This window comes from Harpia harpyja, chromosome 3, assembly GCF_026419915.1.
Source record: "Harpia harpyja isolate bHarHar1 chromosome 3, bHarHar1 primary haplotype, whole genome shotgun sequence".
NCBI classification, from domain to species: domain Eukaryota; kingdom Metazoa; phylum Chordata; class Aves; order Accipitriformes; family Accipitridae; genus Harpia; species Harpia harpyja.
Window position 1 is genome coordinate 23,684,258 of NC_068942.1, and position 22,217 is coordinate 23,706,474.

Genomic DNA, 22,217 nt, shown 5'->3' on the forward strand with positions numbered 1-22,217 from the left:
CTTATGGGAGGTTGGCGTCCTCAAAAAATTAGGAGAAAAAATAAAAATAAAAAAAAATGTTCGAGACACAACCTGGAGAGGGATGTTCCTCTTTACCAAACAGCCCCTAAATCTGTAAGGACAAAAGCCAGTTAATTCATTTTGTTAAGCAAGAAGGATAGAAGGGTTGCAAGATTTTCTTTTTGAAATAAGAAGTGATCACAGGTTAAAATAAAGTGGCAGGACAGACAAACAAAATTAGATCTAAAAATATGTTTTTTGATTTTTAAAACCTGAAAGAGCATGAATTCCAGACATAACAAAATCTGAGAACCTGCAAAAAAAAAAAAGGGGGGGGGGAACAGCGAGACGACTTCTCAGAAAAATTATTTCTCATCTAAAAGGTAAGCTAAGATTGACCTTGCAAAGGATATTAAGACAAATAGGATATTCTCTCATACACAAAAGACAACAGGGCAAAATGAGGACAATATACAGATAACTAAATTTACATAAAACCCCAAAAGAGACTAATTCTCTGCCTCAGTTTTCAGTGAGGACCTTAATGTCCTGAAATGGAGCGTGGTGCTGCACAACTCACCATTTTGGAATTGGAAGGGCAGCTTCATTTGCACTCAAGGGAAGGTGCTGATCGCCATCTCGGAAGCATCACTGCCCGCTTGCCCCAGGCCACTCTTTCCTTAGCATCCAGTATTGGTCAGGTACAAGGTATTAGACTACGTGGACCTTAATTCTGATCCCAACAAGCTGCTCTTTGGTAATTCCAAAAGGATTGGCATATGAAATTGCAGGTGAGGTAGACTCATTTTAACATGAGCGTAACATGTTTGAAGATCACCAAGATTAAAAAAAAAGGCAAAAGGGTGCTGATCTATGCAAGACTAATTAGCCTGATCTCAAAAGTATGTCTAGATTTAAGAAGAAAAGTATGTAATGATAATAATGTGGAAAGTGACACAAAATACAGCTTGGGATTATTAACACTAAATCAGACCCCACTGAAGAATTTCTTTCCTCCTGACAGTCAGGAGATCAGGACGTATCACATATATCTTCACATACAGCTTGTGGCACACCACCTTCTTACTGGTTGAAATGGGGAAAAAGTGAACCATTAAGACAGGTGACAACGTACAGTACTAACATTGGTCTTGCTTGTCGTGAATTTGGCTGTCATCCTGCTGGTCAAAAAGAAATCAGAAGCCTGAGGAGCTTGGTGCAAAGCAAGACCAGTTTCAGTAAGCTAAAAAGAGGCTCTTAGAGCTCCTTCAAAGTTTAAGGATCACAGCTAATATTCTCATTAGTGACAAAAACAGCATTCTAATGAAATTTATCATTACCTCTGCCTTTGTCAATTCAGGTCTACTGGGTAGGGGTAAAAATAAGTTGCAGCAAACTCCATCATACAAAGCACAGGTCAAGGACCTAGAACCAAAGCCAAAGCATTTCACCTGCATGCTGTGAGCTTAGCAGTCAGAAGTGAAAAAGGGGGGGAGGGGGAAGTTCCATATTAGTCATATTTTATTAGTTATCAATCACGACTGCTTAAGCCAACAAAAAGGAGGCAGCCTCGGGATTGTACTCAGAAAAGTATTCCCTGAAAAGACAAAGTAGCCTTAGTATTTCCCTCTAAAAGGCACCTGGTGAGACTTCAGAAATAATTTCATTTTCTCTGAATGTGGCCAACCAGGACGTGCAAAAGGGCAAAGAGAGGTGGGTCAGGAAAACGCTCTACAGAAAAGCCCAACTCCCTTAGCCAAGCAGGAGGAAGGCTGGGAGAAAGCAGGAGGGCACCAGGCAGATTCTCACCCTCCCAGAGAGGCACAAGCTCGCAAGGCAGAACAGTGGAGACGCAGCACGTCCCCGTTTCTGGTTGGGCTTTTTTGTTTGTTTTGTTGTGTGCTTTTTTTTTTTTTAAACTGGCTCCATTCACACCAGGAACTACAGTATGGTTTTGCTGCAGAAGGAAGTGGATGCTTCATCTAGTCCTGCATTAATATCTTCATTTTTCTTTTGTTTGGCCTGTCTTGGGGAAAGGAAATTCTTCATTATTAGGCTATGATGTTTCAAGAGATGCTTAAAATGAAAATCGATTAACCTCTGTGATAACTTGAAGTCTATATTTAGATAAGGTAGTATTATAACTGCAAAATTAAGAAAGATGTGATATTTTGGTTAATAAGAATGAGCAAGTCTCCACTTGTAATGACTCCTGTTTACTGTAAGCAGGTAAGATGAATAAGCTGTTATGGAAAATGTACTTGGATGCTCTAGCTTTGGATGCACAACTCACACATTAGAAATGTTTACTGATTAACTTATTACACAAGCAGTCTTTATGTACATCCCTTCTGGGAACATATAGGTTTCCAGACGTAGTCAAAAGCAGGATGTCCGATATGCAGAAAAGTTTATTTTTCACTAGTTTTCCATGAACTAGAACCTCCCTAAACTCAAAAACATCCTTGACCAGTGGCTGAAGGGGCAAGATTTAACGTTCCAATATAATGACAGACCACACAGTGAACAGCAAATGCTGTGGGGCACCTCATTTTCCATCAGGCTTACTCCAGATCCTGAAAGGACCTAAACTCCAGGACATGGAAGCCTTATGCAGGACTCTACCCAAATGATACCAGGCACCTGTCAAAAGTGAAACCCAGAAGAATTTGAAAGGAACACTGTGAACTCCTTGAACTGGCATTTCCCCATGAAACCACCACTGGAAAGCTTCCAGCTATTGCCCTGAAACGGGGAATAAGGACATGCATACAGCAACACGTGAGGCGAGGCGCTGTGGGAAGGCTGAGCACACAGGGAACTCTGCAAAGGAAGGGCGAGTTAAGCAAGTTTTGCAGGACTGGTTATAGACCTGCCCATGCAGAAAAAAAACCCACCGGTGTGCCAAAGTGGTTATTGGAACATCACCACCTGCACCGACCTAAGCTGCCGGCAGGAATTGCTGCCAGCATTATCAGCAGGCTATGTGCAAAACGTGACCTGGTGTCAACTATGTCAGAACGTGGTTACAAGCCGAGTGGAGAATGTTATAGTGCGTATGCGGGACCTAAAGGTGAACCCGTAAGACCAAACATCTAACAAGCAGACCTGAGCCCTGCTCCTACCACAAAGCGCTGTAGTTGACGACTCTGCTACTTGCTTTCCTGTAGTCTTTTCCAAAAGTCTTTGCCATGATCCTAGCTTCCAGGTGCCCTTCTGAGGTACGGCATGATCTCAGCAGGGAAGTTACAGCAAAGTTACAACACCTGCATGACTGCTTGAGGCAGTGGCTCAGGTAGAAGGTGAAGCTGGGATGCCAGATAACATTGTACACATACAGTCAAGCCATTGCCAGTACACAAATGATTGATGTATCTAGTCAAATACATTTGAATGCTGCTTGCGAAAATTGTTGTGTTGACAGGCATGGAGATTGAAATCAAGTATCTAGTACCCAAAGAAACCCAACCATAGGGCTCCAATTAAGGAATCTGTTGCCACAGTTGGTCAGAGCAAGAGGCAGTGTGTTCTGATATCCTTTTCCAACATGAACCCTTTCAGCAAGGTAAGCAATTGCATCTCTGGCAAAACATCCCAGACACCTGAGATCAGAGGTTTAAAGGGAATTCCCAAACCAGAGATTACATCCGCACCACTTCTATTCAGTATCAAGGATCACCCTAACCTCCCTGAATGTATCTAATCTCTTTCTGAACACGCTTATACCTTTGGCTTCCACAATATCCCCCACTAGCCTCATTTTGTAAGTAATTACATTTTGGATACTAAACCGGTCTCTTCCTTTCATCCATTTGAAAGTTCTGACTGATCATTTCATCAGCTCCTAGCCCCATGCAATGCTGATTTCTCCTCTCCAGCACCCTGCCAGAGTGATAAGGTCTCCTAAGCGAGTCATACAGCTTGCAGTCTTGTATGGAAGTTGTTCCATCTCTTTGGACACCTTCACTGGTTCTCTCCCTATTCTCTAGTTTAACTAGATCCTTTTCAAGGACTGCAGACAGCATTCAAACCAAACACATTTATATAGCAGCACATCAATATTTTGTTTTGTTCTCTTCCTTTCCCAATAATTAATATTCTAATTGGCTCCTTCAGTACAAGGGTTGGGCAGACATTTTCAGAGAACTATGCATAACGCAGAAGAACCTTCCCCAAATACCACTTCAAGCCCCTTGTGTTACACATGTATTAGGATACTTTCCTCCCATGTGAATTCCTTTGTGTTCTGTCAACATAGGCTTTCTTCTATTTCATCAATAATATGGGATTCTTCTACCTGTTTTCCCACAGGAAGCTCTAAGTTTTATTTTTCCAAATACTCCTGTATCAACAATCAATCTATTTAACCCTAAGACCACTTGGGAATGTGCATTACCACAGCTCCTTGATCTACCTTACTGGTAATCTTCCTTCAGTGGGAATGACTGAGTACTTATTCCGTAGTTTTCTCCCATCCGTTTACCCTTGAGATTTTTCTCCTTTGTCTTGGCATATTAGCTTCTCTCAAGAGCTGTTGAAGGACCTTGCAGTAGTAGCTTTTGAAAAATCCATATATGGCATATATGAGGATCATGCTCATGGACTCATTGGAAAGAACTAAGTGGATTTGTAAGCATTATTTCTCTGCAAAAGATTCTCTCTTGAAAGTTTATATTCATTTGTGTATCCCCTTCACTCTGCTCTTGAATATATTTTCTCCCTTTGATTTATTTATTATGAAGTCATACTTGGTAGTCTAATTTACAAGCTCCAACATTCCTGAAGACCAGTATCACATTTACTGCCTTCCAATTCTGTGTTCGTAAGGCTAATTTAAAAACCACACAGTATGAAGTCTAGCACAGTTACTGCAAACTCCTTTAGACTCTTTTAGTCAATACCATCTGGGCCTGGAGAGCTGTTGGTGCTCATTTTATCAACTGCCCTAGAAAGCTGTTACTGGCACATCAATTTCAAATAGTTCCTTGGACTAACCTCTTACAAAGCAAGGCTCTGCCATGAAAACTGCTGAGTTCCTCTGCTCTGAACACCGATGCAGGTAACTTTGCTTTTTCTGTCAGTCTTCTCTTCCCAGAGAAGATGAGAAGCAAGAGCAGCAACAGGAACATTCTCTAAATCAAGGCAAACAATGTGCCAAAAGCCAGGATTTCTTTGAATCTTCATCTGCTCTCTGTTCATATTTGCATTGCCTAGCACAAATCACCACAGTTAGGAAGTGTCTTTACCTTTGCAGTGCTGTACCTCTGCTAAGTCCCAGGATCAGACTTGAAGAGATTTAGGGAGACGCTCACCTTTGAGTCAGGTACCCAAGCCCTGCTCAAGACTCAAAACTCCTGCTTGTCTCATTTAATGAGGTACCTTATTGCCTGTGGGTACTTTCACCTGCAAAACTCAAAGCACCACAGTGCCACCACTGCCCATGCCAACAGGCACCGCTGGCTTGTCGGAAAGGAGCACCTGGCTGCCTTTTACCCAAACCATCATGAATTTGGAAACCCTGCCTCAGCAGCTAAGTTCCCTGAAGGGCCCAGGCCGCTAGATATGTCCAAATCACATGTAGCAGAGACGGCCGTGGAAGTTTTGTTTTGCATTACAGCGCAATAGCTAGCACATTCCTCAGCCAAGTGAAACACATAAGCTGCAGGCCGCCTTCTGCCTCAGGGGCAGATTTTGGTCAGTGGTTCCTGGTGGATGGCTCAGGAGTCTGGACTCTACCGCACGGCAGCTGCTGCAGTGCCCAGCACTCCTCAGCCACCACAGAGACCTGCTGCACAGAACTGTGCATCTGTAAATCGGACCCCCATTGTATGAACATCCAAACACTGTGCTGATTACAAATTTTACCCCCGTTAAGAATATTTCAAGAAGTATGATGCTACTCTGCAAAAGCAGCATCAAGACCTCTGTCCCCCACAGTCACCAAACGCAACAACCATTGTACAGACTTGTGGTATGAAACAACTTTCTACCAAACTGAAAGCAGACAAGGAATGTAAAGAGCAAAGACTCACAGAAATATTTTATCCTTGACTTGGCAGTGTTAGGTTAACTGTTGGATTTGGTGATCTTAAAGGTCCTTTCCAACCTAAATGATTCTAGATTCTATCCAAAACCACACAGGAAGCAAGCATCAATGCCAAGAATCTAATTCATATTTCCTTAAATATAGTTACTTAGCTGTATTTCTAAGTGGTTTTCAACAGCTATGTAAAATAGGGAAAAAAACTTGAAACAGACAGACAAAGCATGTAACAAGCAGGTATTCAAAGTTTACTTGCACTTACTACATAATGTGCACATTAAGTGGGTACAGAGACAAGCCAGAGATATTTACAATACTGTAAGAGTCAAGACCAATGGGCTGATGCTTTTTAATCATTGACCTTTTCCTTGTGTTTATTAAGGGTTCAAAAAAGTGGCACCACTATTCCTCATTAGTCATCTCTCTCATTGCAAAAGCTGCCTGGATTTTAGCAGTTCATCTGATTAGAGCTGGCATCTTAGAATTGCACCACTGTTTAGCTGTGGATATTCTATCTGCCAAGGGGAGGAATTGAGGTGAGAAGTCAGATTTTTATCTCTGGTTTCATTTCAGCAACTCCCATGAAAGTGTATGGGCAGGCTGTACAAAGACTCCTTCTGTTTCCATACAGGTGCACACCTCTATATCCTACAAGTAATCACACTACATTGCCTGCTCCATTCTCTATAGCCTTTATCTTCCAAGAAGATTTATCTCTTAATTACTTTATGTGGAGCAGTGAGGAAACAAGGGCATACTCTGCAAGCTCACTGACAGACAGGCTTTGTGCTCTTGGCAGGTGGGCACAGATAACAGAGTTGGGAGACAATATATGCATTGAGGAAGAAGGGAATACTTTTGCATTAGCAGTTTATACTTAGCTGAAAAGGGATGCGTCTTAGCTGTGAGACTGTCTAAGATACAAATATGATAAAAAGTAGTATTTGTTTCACGCTTGCTGCTGAGAACTCACACAAACTGAAGGAGCAGCAAGGCAATATGAGAGTGCAGACAACAGGAAGGAAGCAGCAAATAGTTTTCAGCTCTTAATTGCCATAACTGGCACCTGCAAGGATTAGCCTGTGGTCCTTGCTAGGCTTCAGAAGTGGACTAAAACTTAAGTTTACTTCAACTGTTTAATTTTTAATTTGATACTTATCACCACTCCCAGAATTAGTTACCTGTTTAGCATGAAGCCACTATCAGGTGCTTAAAGAAAGAGCAGAAACCCATGGGAGGGACCAAAATGGTGACAATTTGACCACCTACCTTCAGACTAACTCACACCCTGCTCTGCACTCTCTACTGTTCAGGATTTAACCATTCCTTTCCCATCCAGCAGCAGGAGCTTAGAGTGCCTTCAACAAAGCTGGATGAGAAGCAGGACTCCGACTCCTCCAGGGCCATGGGAATAGACTTGTCTTGCTCCTTGGACAAGTGTCCTGAGAGCAGGGAGTTATGCAAGAGAAGAGCCTCCTTTTCTTATATTTGTCAAGGACTCAGTCTGGGTGTTGGTACACCAAGACAGACTGTAAGAGCAGAGCCTTCAAAACTTAAACTCCATTTAGTCTTTGAATTCCAACTATACATACAGCTGTTCAGGCTGAGTAATGCTATACCCACCTATAAATAAAAAAAAAAGTCACCCTTCTGCAGTTAGGCTTTTCTTAGTGTTAGCTGCTGAGTAAAGGTTTTTTGGACCACAGTATTAAAGGCTGTAAGTTTCCAAGGCCACTTTTCAAATAAGAATTACTGGAGGAAACTTACTGAAGTGTTCTCATTTACCTTTCTACTCTTCATTTAGTTGTGGTACCTCAGCATTATACTATATCAATGTATCTCAATATTATACTCTATCTGTATCCAGTACCAGTGAATACAGACAGACATACTCTGGTTTAGTCAGCCATCTTCTCTCCCCATTTTATACATACACAATGTCCTGAACTGTGGCCTCACGGGTGACAATAATGCATGATGGGCATTTTGTAATCTTGAGAAAGCTTCAGGCAGCAACCTCTGTTACCCAACATTTAAGACTAGCATTTTCTGTCTTTTAAAGCTACTCATGTACTTCACACACACTTTTAAGAATCCAGCAGAATCTGAAAAGGGAGATGGTTGTCTGTAAAGCAAAAAAATCCAACAGGAATATAGACTGAGGGCTAGTAAGTGGCAGCTGCCAAGGTAGGCTGACATCTTGTAGCATATCACTGCAGCAGGGAAGGAGTATAAATCAATTATGCATTTGCAATGGAAAATTTTTATTTAAAAGGGACAACTGGTAACAACCTACTGCTTCTCACCAGCCCCAGTCCTCTTTCATAATCTCCCTCCCATGCCAGCTGTATTTTCTGTGAGTTCTTTAGCAATCATGGAATGAGAGAAAGGATTGATAAACCATACACTACAACAGAAAAAAATAAGGCATGTAATGCTGCTTCTCTGCATATTCAACACTAACCAGAGAGGCAAACAATGAAAGTTAACAATTATAACATTAGAATAATTACGCAAAATATTTCAAAATCTGTAATCCAGACAAGTAGCTAGGAGACATTTCAGTCATATCTTCATGAAAAGATGTTTCTGCAGAGTAAAGATTTTCTTCACAAGTTTTCTTCTGAAGAGGTTGATACTTCCTTCCCCCTCTCCAGAGAAAGCGTTTCAGTTCCCACACCATAAGTAGTCTCCCAAACTGTCTAGAATATGAAAGGTAGAGAACATTAACATTTTTTCTTCAGTAGCTTCAAGCTTTATAACATTTATCTAACAGACAAGTGGAATACAATTAGCATATGTACTCATTATGCTTGTAATACCACTGAACTTCCACAGGAGTACTAAAGTCTGGGATTTTAAAATCTATTAGATCAACAACAAAGTTAAGTTTATCATTCCAGGTTTGCCCTTATAAAGGAGATGGGCTGCTCCTGTGTGTGCCCCATCACTGAAGTAAGCACACGTTCTCTGCCCCTGCCTCAGCCCTCCTCCCAGACCAGGCTGAGGGGAGAAGGGCCAGTATCAGGAGTGACTCTCCCTGTGTAATCCAGAGAATCACTGCTAACCTGAAACAAAGGTGGGCAGGTGTTGAACAGACACAGGAGCACCACACCCCAGAATAATTAATGCTCTTTTACAAGCACTTGCTCTGTCACAGGAGGATAGTCTTAACTGGCATATGAAGGTAGTGAGGACTTCGAAGTTTTGAAACACACACAATTTTATCAGAGGCCTGATAAAATTACAGAAATACTATTCTTCATTAAAGAACTTTTTTTTAAAAGTATTTCTTTTTTAATTTAATTATTTGAAAAATTGTTTTGCTACTTTGAATATGAGCGACTTAAGAACAAAGTTTCCCACCTATCAAGGGGTGCTTTTATTATATTAGCAAGCTCTGAAAATATCATTTAAAAATCAAAGCTACTAAAGTTTTTAAAAAAATACAATACTTCCAAGTTTCCTGTATCATTTGAGATCAAAGTGTGTGCTATTCTTCTCTCTCATGCTTCAGTTCTTACAGGGCTATGAAGTCATCCAAAAAACTGATAAATCAAAGGCAGGAAAGATAGCAAGAACACATTGAAATAAAGCCTTTCCTCCAATATTGCTGTTGAGATCAGTATTTACAACTCGCTATCTTTTCTCTTTGCTATTAACTTCAGATCAAGACATTATGATAGTGCTGTGAGTGATACCAATAAAGCTACTACTGCTCAGTGTGCAAGCATGGAAAAAGGTTATGTTGTGAACTGAAGAATGATGCAAAGTACAGCTGTCACTCTGCATCTGGATCACTGCAGACATAGCTGCATCTTCCAGGGATAAAAAGGTAACACATTTTCTTTAACTGAAGTTGTCAGTAAAGAGTCATGCCCCATAAACACCAAGGGCAAGTAGAATAGAGCATACAGTACAATATAGCTATTCCTATAGGTATAAGATAAGCTTACCCAGACAAAAGGAAGATAAAGGTATCTCAGCCCTGCTAATATACATGGCAAAGGCAGTGGGAATTCCCTTTTTATAGGGTCAAACTGAAAGTTCAAGGACAATATCCACATCCTCAGAACATCAAACAGCTACCCAGTATTTCATGATGCTCAAAATCACTTTAAGAATTCTCTGGACTCTAGCCACATCTTCCAAGGCAGCAAAATGTGTTGGCTTAAGTAAGCCTCCTGCAGCAAGAATGACCAGTTTCCCTACACCCCCCCAGACAGCTGACCTAATCGACCTGCTATCACAAAGCCTTTAAAATATTTCAATGCCCTTCTGAAGCTAAGAAAACATGAACTCAGTAATCTAACATGCAGAAATTGTCAAGGAAAGCTTCCCTAGTGCTGACCTTCAACTTTTTCCATCACTGATCAAGGAGTATGTCATACTCTTTAATTCATGCAGATAAACAAGGAAAGAGACACTTTAATAATGGAGTCGGGCTCTTTATATGCAGGGCTATTATGAAAGGCAGGCAAAACAGACTAATTCAAAATGCTTGATCAAGATAGAGAGCTGACAAGCTCCATGTTTTAGAAGGCATCCAAGAACAGCATGGCAGCTGTCATGAAACCAAAGGCAAGATTGTTTTGTCCAATTTAAAACTATTAGATATTACTTTAACACCTTTCAATGATTTAAGTATATTTAAAATTAATACACTTGCACCAGAAATGTAACTCAGTTAAAAGGAAACCTGATCAATCCGCTAACAATCATGTAAAAAAGTCCTGCTACATTCAGTGCATTTTAAATAGTACTTTGTATTAATGCTTTTAAAAATCCAAATTAATGATTTCTGACCATCATGAATCTTGATGGGTTTTCTATTATTTTGAGATTTGAAAAGCATATTGGATTTATAGTAGCATTTTTAATAGAACAAAAGCCATTCTATTCATATAACTTCATAGCAGTACTGATGTTTCCACGATGTCACAACCACAGCAACAGCTCAAAAACTGGATGACATTTACAAGTATCTGCCAATATTGTAACTGATCACTTACATAAACAGAGTGCTTATTTCCTTAGTTATGATCAAAACTGGACACAAGAGGTATTTGTTGGCAAAGGAGAACAGCATAATACTCTGTGTTCATGACATAGTAGGTATTTCAAGAGATACTTGCATGTTTTTCATGTACACCAATTGGCATTTTAGGAACTTTTTTTGTTTTAGCTTCAGGGGGATAAAAGAGCTTGAAGATACTCATACAAGTTTCTGTACTCCAAACACTGTAGCGCTTTGTGAGTAACAAAAACCAAAATCACCAACAATTGTCATCGTTCAATCCAAGTGGCACAAAGAGTGAAACAGCCCACAGTGAAAAGCATTCAATTAAATTCTTTTTAATGATCTGCAAGCATTATCAGAAGACACAAAGAACATTTAAAAATATGAACTTTATGCTGAGTGTCCTTTTAAAAGCTAGCAGCACAAAATTTTCTGAACAGACCAGACATCTCTGTAGCATCCTGAACAGTAGTGCGTCATTTTGTTGTCCATGATTTTTGACTCCCAAGTTTTGCAAATGCTGATACATCAAGACTTTTACCACTGTTGCACTGTTCATATAAAGTCTGAAAGTTAATAAAAACACAGGTATTCAGGTGAACACAGTTGTATCACACAGATTCAAACTATATCTTTATAACAAACATTACCACTTGAAATAAGTCATCTCATACTGAAGTATTCCAAACTCCATACTAAAATTTCTCTCTCAAGAGAATAAAGATACACTTAAGACTGCTTAGTTGTACCAGTTGTAATGCAATGCAGCGCCTAAAAGAACACACATATGCTGACTTAGCCGCATGAGCAAAGGTATAGAGCTTCACAAGTCAGCAGACAACAAACTAATTACCAAGATTTAAAAATCAAGTTTACTCCATTAATTGTCTCTGATATGGAAACACCAGCATGGAAGGAGAGAGGTATTTGCATACTCAGGGTGAGCAAGTTTCATATGAGATAGGAAAATCAGTGGCCAGAAACGTAGCCACATCACAATATTGTTAAAAGGATAATCTCTTGTTTGCCCCAATATTTAAAAAAACAGGTATGACTAGCAGTCTAAGTGTAAATAAACTTCTTTAGATTTACTTTAAGCATACTGAATTTGCTTTCCTTCCTATGAAAGCAGCTTTGCATTCCATCTCAATTTATTATATATTTGACCACCATCACCACCTCTTGAGAGACAGGTGGAAAGAACTGAGTTGAAGAGTTATCAAGCTTCTCTTTCAGGCAGTAAACTGAGAGGCTGGAATCATAAAACCTCAACATACAGGGACTAATTTACACATAGCAATGCATTAACAGTTCAGTAACTTCCAGGAGGTAAGAACGAATACAGTCCAAAAGCTTGCACACTTGACAGATCGATTTAGATCATTTCTCCATAATGATGGTTTTTAAATTAGAAGACCTACTACAGTTTTTGGGCAGCTTAAAAGCAAAGCAGCACACTAAGGACTGTTTTAGAGAGGAGATACTGGGGCAGTGGGGGATTTGGAAATAAAACTATACGGATGTACTGGGAGGTGGAAAGGAAAGAAAAGAAAAAAAGAAAATCAAGATTACCATCATCCTTTCAACCCTTCCCATTCAGAAGGATGTGGAGAGATTCTGCATGCTTGCAAACAAAAGCACTACAAAGTGTCATGTTTTTCCAGCTGTGGTTGAAGCTTTGATACACGCATCCTTTCAGCTTTCACTACCAAACATTCTAACCTTTGTTTGCATGAACACATACTACCATACAAAATAGAAAACAAAGTTTACTTACCCTAGCAGCTCTAGAAATAGAGTTGGGAGAATTCAAGCCAACAAGCTGGCCAAGGATACGTTTCATTTCCTCTGTTGTTCCTTTTGCATTTGGAACACCTGCAGTTAATTTATAATTATGCTAAAGTTAGTTGTATACAACTATGTATAAATTACCAGTTTGTAAGAGGTTTAAGAATTAAAATACTGAAGTCTTTTCTGAAACATACTTAGGCATCAAACAAAATACTGTTACACCAGCAAGTAGAAAGTACATGTAAGGGTAAAAGCATTTTGTTTTCTTAAACAGAATCATAAATACTATTTAATAAGAAAGTATTTTAAAATAAATGTACCTGTTTGACAATGACTTTGAATTTGAACATAGGGATGTACCAGCAACTCCGAAACAGATATTCTTTGTTTAGGATTTCTTATTAAACAGCGCTGCAAATGAAAAAAAGAAGAATGCTTTGCCTATAAATTAAGAATTTTCCTAAGAATTAACAGTGAGGATATTTAAAAGACCCTGTAGATGCATGTCAGAACTTTTTACTGCCAAACTAAATACTCAGAAAGACTCAACTCACAATACAATAACAGATTAACCTAATTGCCTTCATTAGCAATTATCTTCAGAGTAAAGTTTGGTATCCTGTTTTACTCAAGCAACAATGTCGGAAGAGGTAAAGCCCGGAACCTACAATATCCTTTTATTCCAAATGACACAAAATGACCCCGAGGTTTGAAAGTTAAGGGGATAAGCACTTCTGGATTTCGGTTTGTTACTTGCTGAGCAACACAATTAGGGCTCAAGTTAAAGCATAGGCCAAGTTTCAAAAGCAGACAAATATACAGGGTTAGGGAAAGGGATGGCATGTACAAAAGCTGCTGTATTCACTTCACATTGTTCAGCCAAAGGAGTTAAGTCAGACCACTTTAAGTATTTACTTGTTTATTTGCTTATGAGCTGAAAATAGACTTTTAATATGGAAACTACATGAAATAGCTCTAGCTTAATTAGGTCTTCTTTTGGAATAAGGCCTCTTAGTACAAGTAGCAGCAAGCATTTATTTGTAAAAAAGTTTCTCAAGCACAACTCATTCAGCTTCAGAAAATATGCTTTAAATAAAGAAATTGCCATTATTTGAATCAAAATTAATCTTAAGGGACAGTTACCTTTAGCACATCTTGAAGATCCTTCTCAGCAATATCTGGGAATTCTATTTCATAATTAGGATCAACAATAGCATGCAGTTTATTAATTGGATTTGTTATATGTTGAAATGGAGTCCTTCCATATGTCATACAGTACAAAATGCATCCCAATGACCACACATCACTTTTGGGACTTATCTAATATAAAAACAAAAAACCTAAGATTACTCCTCACTTAAATTGACTGAAGGGTCAGTTTCTTATCATGTAGTTATACTGTTAAGTGAAATGACTTTACATCTATTTTACATTGGATAACAGATCTTAGTAACTATCACACAAAATCACCAAACCAGCATGCCATTATCTACTAAGACAGTGATGTGGCTTCATTCACTAATATTCCATAAGAAAGCTATTTTTATTAGTTATTTTTGAAAATCAACTTACTCGAACAACTAACTTAAACTAAAATTAAAGGTAGTCCTTAACAAGTTGAACAGCAGGATTCTAATTTTGGTTTTATGAGTAAATAAAAATAAAAGCATACTAAATTATTTCAATGAAAAACCAGTGAGACATCACAGCTATGTCCCCAAAGTGGGAAGCCATAGTTCAGTTCCTCTGGGTTTAAAGGATCCAGATTTCAACCACCACACCTGGGCTGTTCCTTACAGGAGGACTTTCCACTTCTCCTGTTGAAGCTGAAGCATTTTTAAGAAAAGCACATAAGGTTGGGGGGGGAGTAGGGGAGAGGAAGGAGGTGGGGAAAGAGGCACACAGACAGCCTGACTCCCAGCACAACGGTTAAGATTTTTGCTTGGATAAGCTGAGCTCCAGAACAAGTCTGCACTTCGCATACAATTTTTTAAAATGTAAAAAAAGTAAAAAGTATCATCTTTAACAAAAGAAATCCATCTATAAAACATCCTATTCTGTGTTTAGAACGACAAAATTCTGTTTTGCTACATAGTAATACTTCCATTGAACTGTTAAGAAGTCACGATCTTTGAATGTGTATATGCACTTACATATGAATATGGATTTTTTTAATACCTTTCCACAAAACTATGTACTCCTTAACTGAAGTTTGACTGCCAATGTGAAATTGCTTTCCTTCAGTACTTTCTTCATAACTGACATTCTGTTGCTCTGCTGAAGTTATAAAAAGCTCTACAATACACTACTCTGTAGCATAGAAAAATTAATAGGATACACAGAACTCATACATGTGCCCCCTAACATACTAGACTTCATTGTATAATCTTATAAAAGACCTTATTAGGTATCACTCATTTCTTCCAAAACCTGCCTCAAAAGAATTCAAAAATAGGACAATGATACAAGCATCATCATATCTTGTTGTTTAAGCAAACATGCTTACAATGGTTTATATCAGAAAGCAAGTTTTCTTGCTTTCAGAAAAAGATTTCTAAGCCATGGTTATTTATGCAGAACACTAAGATATAGATGTGTAGCAGCTAGCAGTACCATAAGAGCTCCACCAATTTTTGACAGCACAATAGGCAACCAAGAAGTGACCAAGGAATGATTCTTTCACTTGACACCACAGAATATCCTCCCAGAAACACCTGCTGAAAGCTCTAGCCTGTGGAGCGATTTCAGTGCAAAGAAGGACTTGTCAGAGATGCACAGCATGATGGACCCTTAAGATGCTCAAAAGGCTTTTGTAACTTTAGTCAACAGCACAGCCTCTGATATGTGAGAGGCTGCATGCATTTCACTGTACTCTATATTGCTGTTCAATGCCATTCACATTGATAACATAGTGGAAGACTTTTATATTGCTCCATAAAAATGGATTTTAAAATATTCTTACATTTATTATTCAGTTTAGGTATTATCATTATATTATCAGCTCCTCCAATGCCCAAGCCTGTGCATCTGTTTTGTTTTCAATTTTACTTATTAATTCAGCACTTCCATTTTTTTAAACACCATCTGCAAAATGCTTTTAGGTAGTTGAGAGGAATGAACTTAGCCTTCACTCTCTGCCCACCATCATCGTGGCACAATGGATTTCCTTGTGTTCTAGTTTCAGTGGAAGTTTGAGAAAACTAAGTCTTACGATATATGCCTGAACTACTTTCTTCTTAACATGAAGAGAACAGGAGAAAAAAAGATTGTTACCTTAGATCGAGATTTCCCATTTTCTCCATAGGAAGACAAATCTTTTATTGCTTCTGGTGGCATATAATTCATTGTGCCAACCTAGCCATTAAAATGTAAAAATATTCCTTTAAGTGAAGCATGCACTTAATTTAAGTCACTTGATAGATTTTTCTCTCGAAGCACTGAAAAGCATCTTGAAAATTTGTTTCTATTAAGGCTGAAGGCCATTGTTATTGCAGTCAATAGAAACATGTAAGAGAGTCATATATATGAATATTTATATATACACATATAAAACCATTTAGCATAAAATTTCAGTATTCATTGATGTTACTACACTAATCAACATAATCGGCAAGTACTATAGCACTTTACAGAAAAGTGTACATCAATTTTTCAGAAGTATTTCACCTGAGAATCTTTAATGATGCTTGTCACATCTGGCTGCATTTGGTTTGCAATGCCAAAGTCAATTAGTTTTAACATTCCATCAACTATCAGAAAGTTTGCTGGTTTCAGATCACTGTGAATAATGCCTGTAAAATAAAGTTTAAAGTCAGTCCAGGTTTAGTCAACCCAAGTTACTACTGTGGGGGTTTTTATTGCTCAATTGCCATAACCCCTGCAGAGAGAGAGAAGGTGCCAATCAGCTTTACCTGGCCAAAACCTAATTATTCTTTGCAGATTTCATAGAGTGTTTCCATTTCTTTTTAAACAGTTAAGACTTGCATGAGCTTATAGTTTGAATTATTACTTATTCAAACCTGCAGGCACCCCAAAATAGCTCCAAAAGACTTGAGTTGCATAGTTTCTCTCAGTTAGGGGCAGGCCCTCTGGCTGGATGTGCACATTACCATACTGAACTGCTGTTCTGGAGCAATTCAATGCCCTGTCCACTCCTGTAGCTTTCTCTTACATAATCAGCTAAGCAGGTACTTAAAATAAAAGAATTATATTGCTTAGTCTGATGTTTTCTGCCTCCTGATCTCAAAGGTACCACTCACTGAGGATTACATATGACTGACCTCTCACAAACCCTACTCACATGATTTATTATGAATTCTGATTATTATCCATATAATCAGCCAATCCATCTTTGTGTTTTGCAAAACTGTTTGTTTCAAGGACACATGTAGTATGTAGCCTGTGCTTTGGTAGGTTTTGCTGTCTTTATTTATTGAATGTTCTAGTGTTCTTGTGCTGTAAAGAGGTGATACTCTCTGCTATATGTACAGGTGTCTTCACTTTTTTTTCTTAAATAGGAAAATGATCCAAATCTGCTCTCTCCTTTATATTATACAGCCAAACAGCATACAGGTGCATGCACTTCACTTACAGGTAAGGATGAAAGGAAGGCCTGAAGAGCTATGTGGAAAAGCTGAAACATTATGTCAAAGGAAAGACAACAGAGCTGTGTAAAAGCTGTCATTAACATCAAAGCTTCTCTGGAGAAGATGAGTGGCTGAAATTTGAGTCTAATGGAGAACAAGTAGTACTGGGAGTATACAATGTAGTCCAATACAGAAAAGATTATTTTCTGGTTGTTGCAAGGAAATAGAAAGCATTATGCAACAGTGATACTTGGAGATCCCTTTGAGTTAGCAAAGGCAGCCAGCAAGTCTGCTTCTGCATCAATATTCACTCTTGTCTTTTGTTTCACTGAAATGTTTTTTTCACAGTAAATACCCATCTTTGAAGATCACTAGGCTTACACCAAAACTAAGCAGTACCACCTCTGAAACTTAAACACATTATCTCTCCCATATAGCCTATACAAATACCTAGAATTATTTAAGAATACCATATTCATGGATTGTGTGAACAGCTTCCAGCATATTTTTCCAATAGCTCTTTCGTTCCAATGGATCAATGTTCTTTTTCTTTTTGAGCCAGCTATTGAGATCAATATTTCCACACTCCATTACCATGTAGATATGATGCTCAGTAATTTCACTAAAAATAAATAAAAATACTTACGTTAAAATTTAAGGCAACTTCTTTATATAAAAAGATACTGGTTTAATAAAATTAGTGTTTACTCACTAGCCATAAAGGCGGATGATCTTATCACTATGTTGCTGCAGTTTACTCAAATGAGCAATTTCATTTTTATAGCTCTCAACAGTCTGTTGATCAGCTTCCTCTAGATTCACATATTTGACAGCATACAGCTGCTTCTTTTCATTCAGTACCTGAAACACCTGTAAAACAGTATCAGTTAATAACTTCATTCAATCCCAATTCTGATTTACCATGGCCCTTCACCTCACCACAGCCAGAATTTCAAAGGAAAAGCATACCTTTTTGAAAGGAAGAAGCAACACTACATTTACAAAGAAGTTCATACAAGTCAGCATGAAGAAAAATTAAGAAGCCACCAGTTACAACAGAAACAACCCTCTGTCAGAAACCATCTTGGTACCACATTATATTTCATTAGGTGTATTTGATCACAAGTCTGAACTGTTCCTAAGATGAAGCATGCAAAATTAGACCTCCCACAGAGGTAAGGGTTTGACCTGCCACTGCACATCCATTTCATCACACCAAGATGATTTGGAGGTTAGACCACATGGCACATGAGAAGGGGCTGAGAGCACTGAGTCCATCCAGTCTGAAGATGAGAAGGCTACAGGGAATCTTATTGCTGTCTTCAACAATTTAAAGGGAAGGTATAAAAAAAGACAGACTCCTCTTGAACCATCAAAGTTTGAGAAGCAACATGCATAACTAACAAGGAAAATTCCAATTAGATATCAGGAAATTTTTTCCACCATCATGTAGTCAAACAGGGGAACAGGTTGTCCAGAGGGGCTGTGAGATCTCCATGCTTGGCAATACTCAAAACTCGACTGCAAAAGACAACAAGCAACCTGCTCTATTTAGGTCTTGCTTTAAGCAGACCATTAGACCAAGACCTCATTCTACAATTGTACGCTGCCAACACACGAAGCTTTTCTTCCTGGAGGTCCCTGCTGACTGGAAGCTGGCCAGCATTATTCCAATTTACAAGGGCATGAGGGAAGACCCAGGAAACTACAGACCTGTTAGCCTAACCTCAGTTCCTGGAAAAATTACAGAGCTCATCATACTGGGTACCGTCAAAAGGCATTTAAAAGAAAATGCAATCACCAGGCACAGTCAATGTGGGCTCACAAAGGGAGAGCCCCATTTAACTAATTTGATATCCTTCTACCATGAGGTCACCCACCCAGTGGATGAAGGGAAGGCAGCGGATGTAGTTTTTCTGGGGTTTAGTAAGGCTTTTGATACTGTCCCTCATAGCATCCTTCTGGACAAGTTGTCCAGCTGTGGAATGAATAGGTTCACAGTGCACTAGGTGAAGAACTGACTCAATGGCAGAGCTCAAAGGGTTGTAGTGAATGGGGCTACATCTGGCTGGCGACCAGTCACCAGTGGTGTTCCTCAGGGTTCAATTCTAGGGCCAGATCTGTTCAATGTATTTATCAATGATCTGGATACAGGAGTTGAATGCACCATAAGCAAGTTTGCTGATGATACTAAACAGGGAGGTGCTGTTGACTCTCTTGAGGAACAGGAGGCCTTGCAGAGGGATCTACATAGATCGGAGCATTGGGCAATCACCAATGGCATGAAATTTAACAAGTCCAAATGACAGATTCTGCACCTGGGACAGAGCAATACCAGGCACAAGTATAAATTGGGAGAGGAGTGGCTAGAGAACGGCCCTGCAGAAAGGGATCTGGGGGTGCTGGTCAACTGCAGCTCAGTATGAGTCAGCAGTGTGCCCTGGCAGCCAAGAGGGCAAACTGCATCCTGGGGTGCATCAAACACAGCACAACCAGCTAGTCAAAAGAGGGGATTATCCCACTGTATTCAGCATTACTGCAGCCTCACCTCGGGTACTATGTGCAGTTCTGGGCCCCATAATTTAAGAAGGATATTCAGGTCCTTGAATGTGCCCAGAGGAGGCAACAAAGCTGGTGAAAGGGGTTGGAAGGAATGTCCTATGAGGAGTAGCTAAGGACTTTGGGCTTGTCTAGTTTGGAGAAAAGAAGGCTGAGGGGCAACTTCATTGCTCTCTACAGCTTCCTGAGGAGGGAATGTGGAAAGGGAGGTGATCTCTTCTCCCTGGGATCCAGTGATAGGATGCGTGAGAATGGTTCAAAGCTGCACCAGGGGAGGTTTAGACTTGACATTAGGAAGCATTTCGTTACCAAGGGTGGTCAAACACTGGAACAAGCTTCCTCGAGAGGTGGTCAACATCCAAATGCCTCTTAACACTGACAGGCTTGGGACAATGCCCTTAACATGCTTTAAATGTTGGTCAACCCTGAAGTGGTCAGGCAGTTGGACTAGATCATTGTAGGTCCCTTCCAAGTGAAATATTCTATTCTTACTCTATTGTTATTCTTCTCAATTTATTACTCTCTGGATTAATAGAATGATGTAAGATTAACTTGTTTGCCTCAGTCTTCACTGGCAACCTCTCCTCCCACACCTCTCGAGTGGACGGACTGCAAGACAGGGCCTGGGGGAGCAAAGTCCCTCCCACAGTAAGAGAAGATCAGGTTCGAGACCACCTGAGGAACCTGAACATACAGAAGTCTATGGGGCCTGACAAGATGCATCCCAGAGTCCTGAGGGAACTGGCTGATGTAGTGGCCAAGTCAGTTGCCATGATACATGAAAAGTCACAGCAGTCAAGTGAAGTGCCCGGTGATTGGAAAAACACAAACATCACACCTTCTTAAAAAGGGGCAGAAAGGACCCTGGGAACTACCGACCTGTCAGCCTCACCTCTGTGCCTGGGAAGATCATGGAACAGATCCTCCGAGAAGCTCTGCTAAGGCACATGGGAGGACAGGGAGGTGATCGGAGACAGCCAGCATGGCTTCACCAAGGGCAAGACCTGCCTGACCAACCCAGTGGCCTTCTAGGAAGGAGTGACTACAGCAGCGGACAAGGGAAGAGGTACTGATGTCATCTACCTGGACTTCTGTAAGGCCTTGGACACAGTCCCCCACAACATCCTTCTCTCCAAATTGGAGAGATACGGATTTGATCAGTGGACTGTTCAGTGGATGAGGAATTGGTTGGATGGTTGCATCCAGAGGGTAGTGGTCAACAACTCAATGTCCAGATGGAGATCGGTGACAAGTGGTGTCCCTCAGGGGTCCCTACTGGGACCAGTACTGTTTAGTACCTTCGTCAATGACATAGAAAGTGGGATCAATACAGGCTGGGGGATGAAGGGTTGGAGAGCAGCCCTGCGGAGGAGGACTTGGGGGTACCGGTGGATGAAAAGCTGGACACGACCCAGCAATATGCGCTCACAGCCCAGAAAGCCAACCGTATCCTGGGCTGCATCAAAAGAAGTGTGGCCAGCAGGTTGAGGGAGGTGATTCTCCCCCTCTACTCCACTCCAGTGAGACCCCACCTGCAGTACTGCATCCAGCTCTGGGGTCCTCAGCACAGGGAAGACATGGACCTGTTGGAGCAGGTCCAGAGGAGGGACACAAAAATGGTCAGAAAGCTGGAACAGCTCTCCTGTGAAGACAGGGTGAGAGAGTTGGGGTTGTTCAGCCTGAAGAAGAGAAGGCTCCGGGGTGACCTTACTGTGGCCTTCCAGTACTTAAAGGGGGCTTATAAAAAAGATGAGGACAAACTTTTTAGCAGGGCCTGTTGCAGTAAGACAAGGGGTAATGGTTTTAAACAAAAAGGTAGATTCAGACTACATATAAGGAAGAAATTTTTAACCAGGAAGGTGGCAAAACACTGGCACAGGTTGCCCAGAGAGGTGGTAGATGCCCCATCCCTGGAAACATTGAAGATCAGCCTGGACAGGGCTTTGAGCAACCTGATCGAGTTGAAGATGTCCCTGCTCACTGCAGGGGGGTTGGACTAGATGACCTTTAAAAGGTCCCTTTCAAACCAAACTATTCTATGATTAAGATATTGCAACTTTTAAAACCAATTTCCCATCTCTTATAACACACCCAGACTGTTTCTTCTATCACTAGAAAGCACACAGCTTGATTGCTCAGTACCACTTCGGTACTGCCAGTTTCTGCATATGCAAACATGAAACCAAAATAAAAGTAGGCACAAAGGGTCATAAATATA

The 22,217-nt window shown here is 40.1% G+C and overlaps 1 protein-coding gene across 1 annotated transcript in view; it reads right to left on the minus strand.

Annotated features, from left to right (window-relative positions):
* Positions 1–7,143: 7,143 nt before the first annotated feature.
* TTK (TTK protein kinase) overlaps positions 7,144–22,217 on the minus strand; it is a 49,806-nt gene continuing 34,732 nt past the window's right edge. Inside the window, exons 16-24 of the mRNA XM_052781652.1 lie at positions 18,153–18,310; positions 17,911–18,062; positions 16,521–16,645; positions 16,128–16,208; positions 13,998–14,174; positions 13,175–13,265; positions 12,841–12,938; positions 11,506–11,629; positions 7,144–8,745 (exon numbers count right to left, since the gene is read on the minus strand). Coding sequence (XP_052637612.1) covers positions 11,540–11,629; positions 12,841–12,938; positions 13,175–13,265; positions 13,998–14,174; positions 16,128–16,208; positions 16,521–16,645; positions 17,911–18,062; positions 18,153–18,310 — 972 coding nt within the window. The 3' untranslated portion in view covers positions 7,144–8,745; positions 11,506–11,539. The remainder of the gene's footprint in view (positions 8,746–11,505; positions 11,630–12,840; positions 12,939–13,174; positions 13,266–13,997; positions 14,175–16,127; positions 16,209–16,520; positions 16,646–17,910; positions 18,063–18,152; positions 18,311–22,217) is intronic.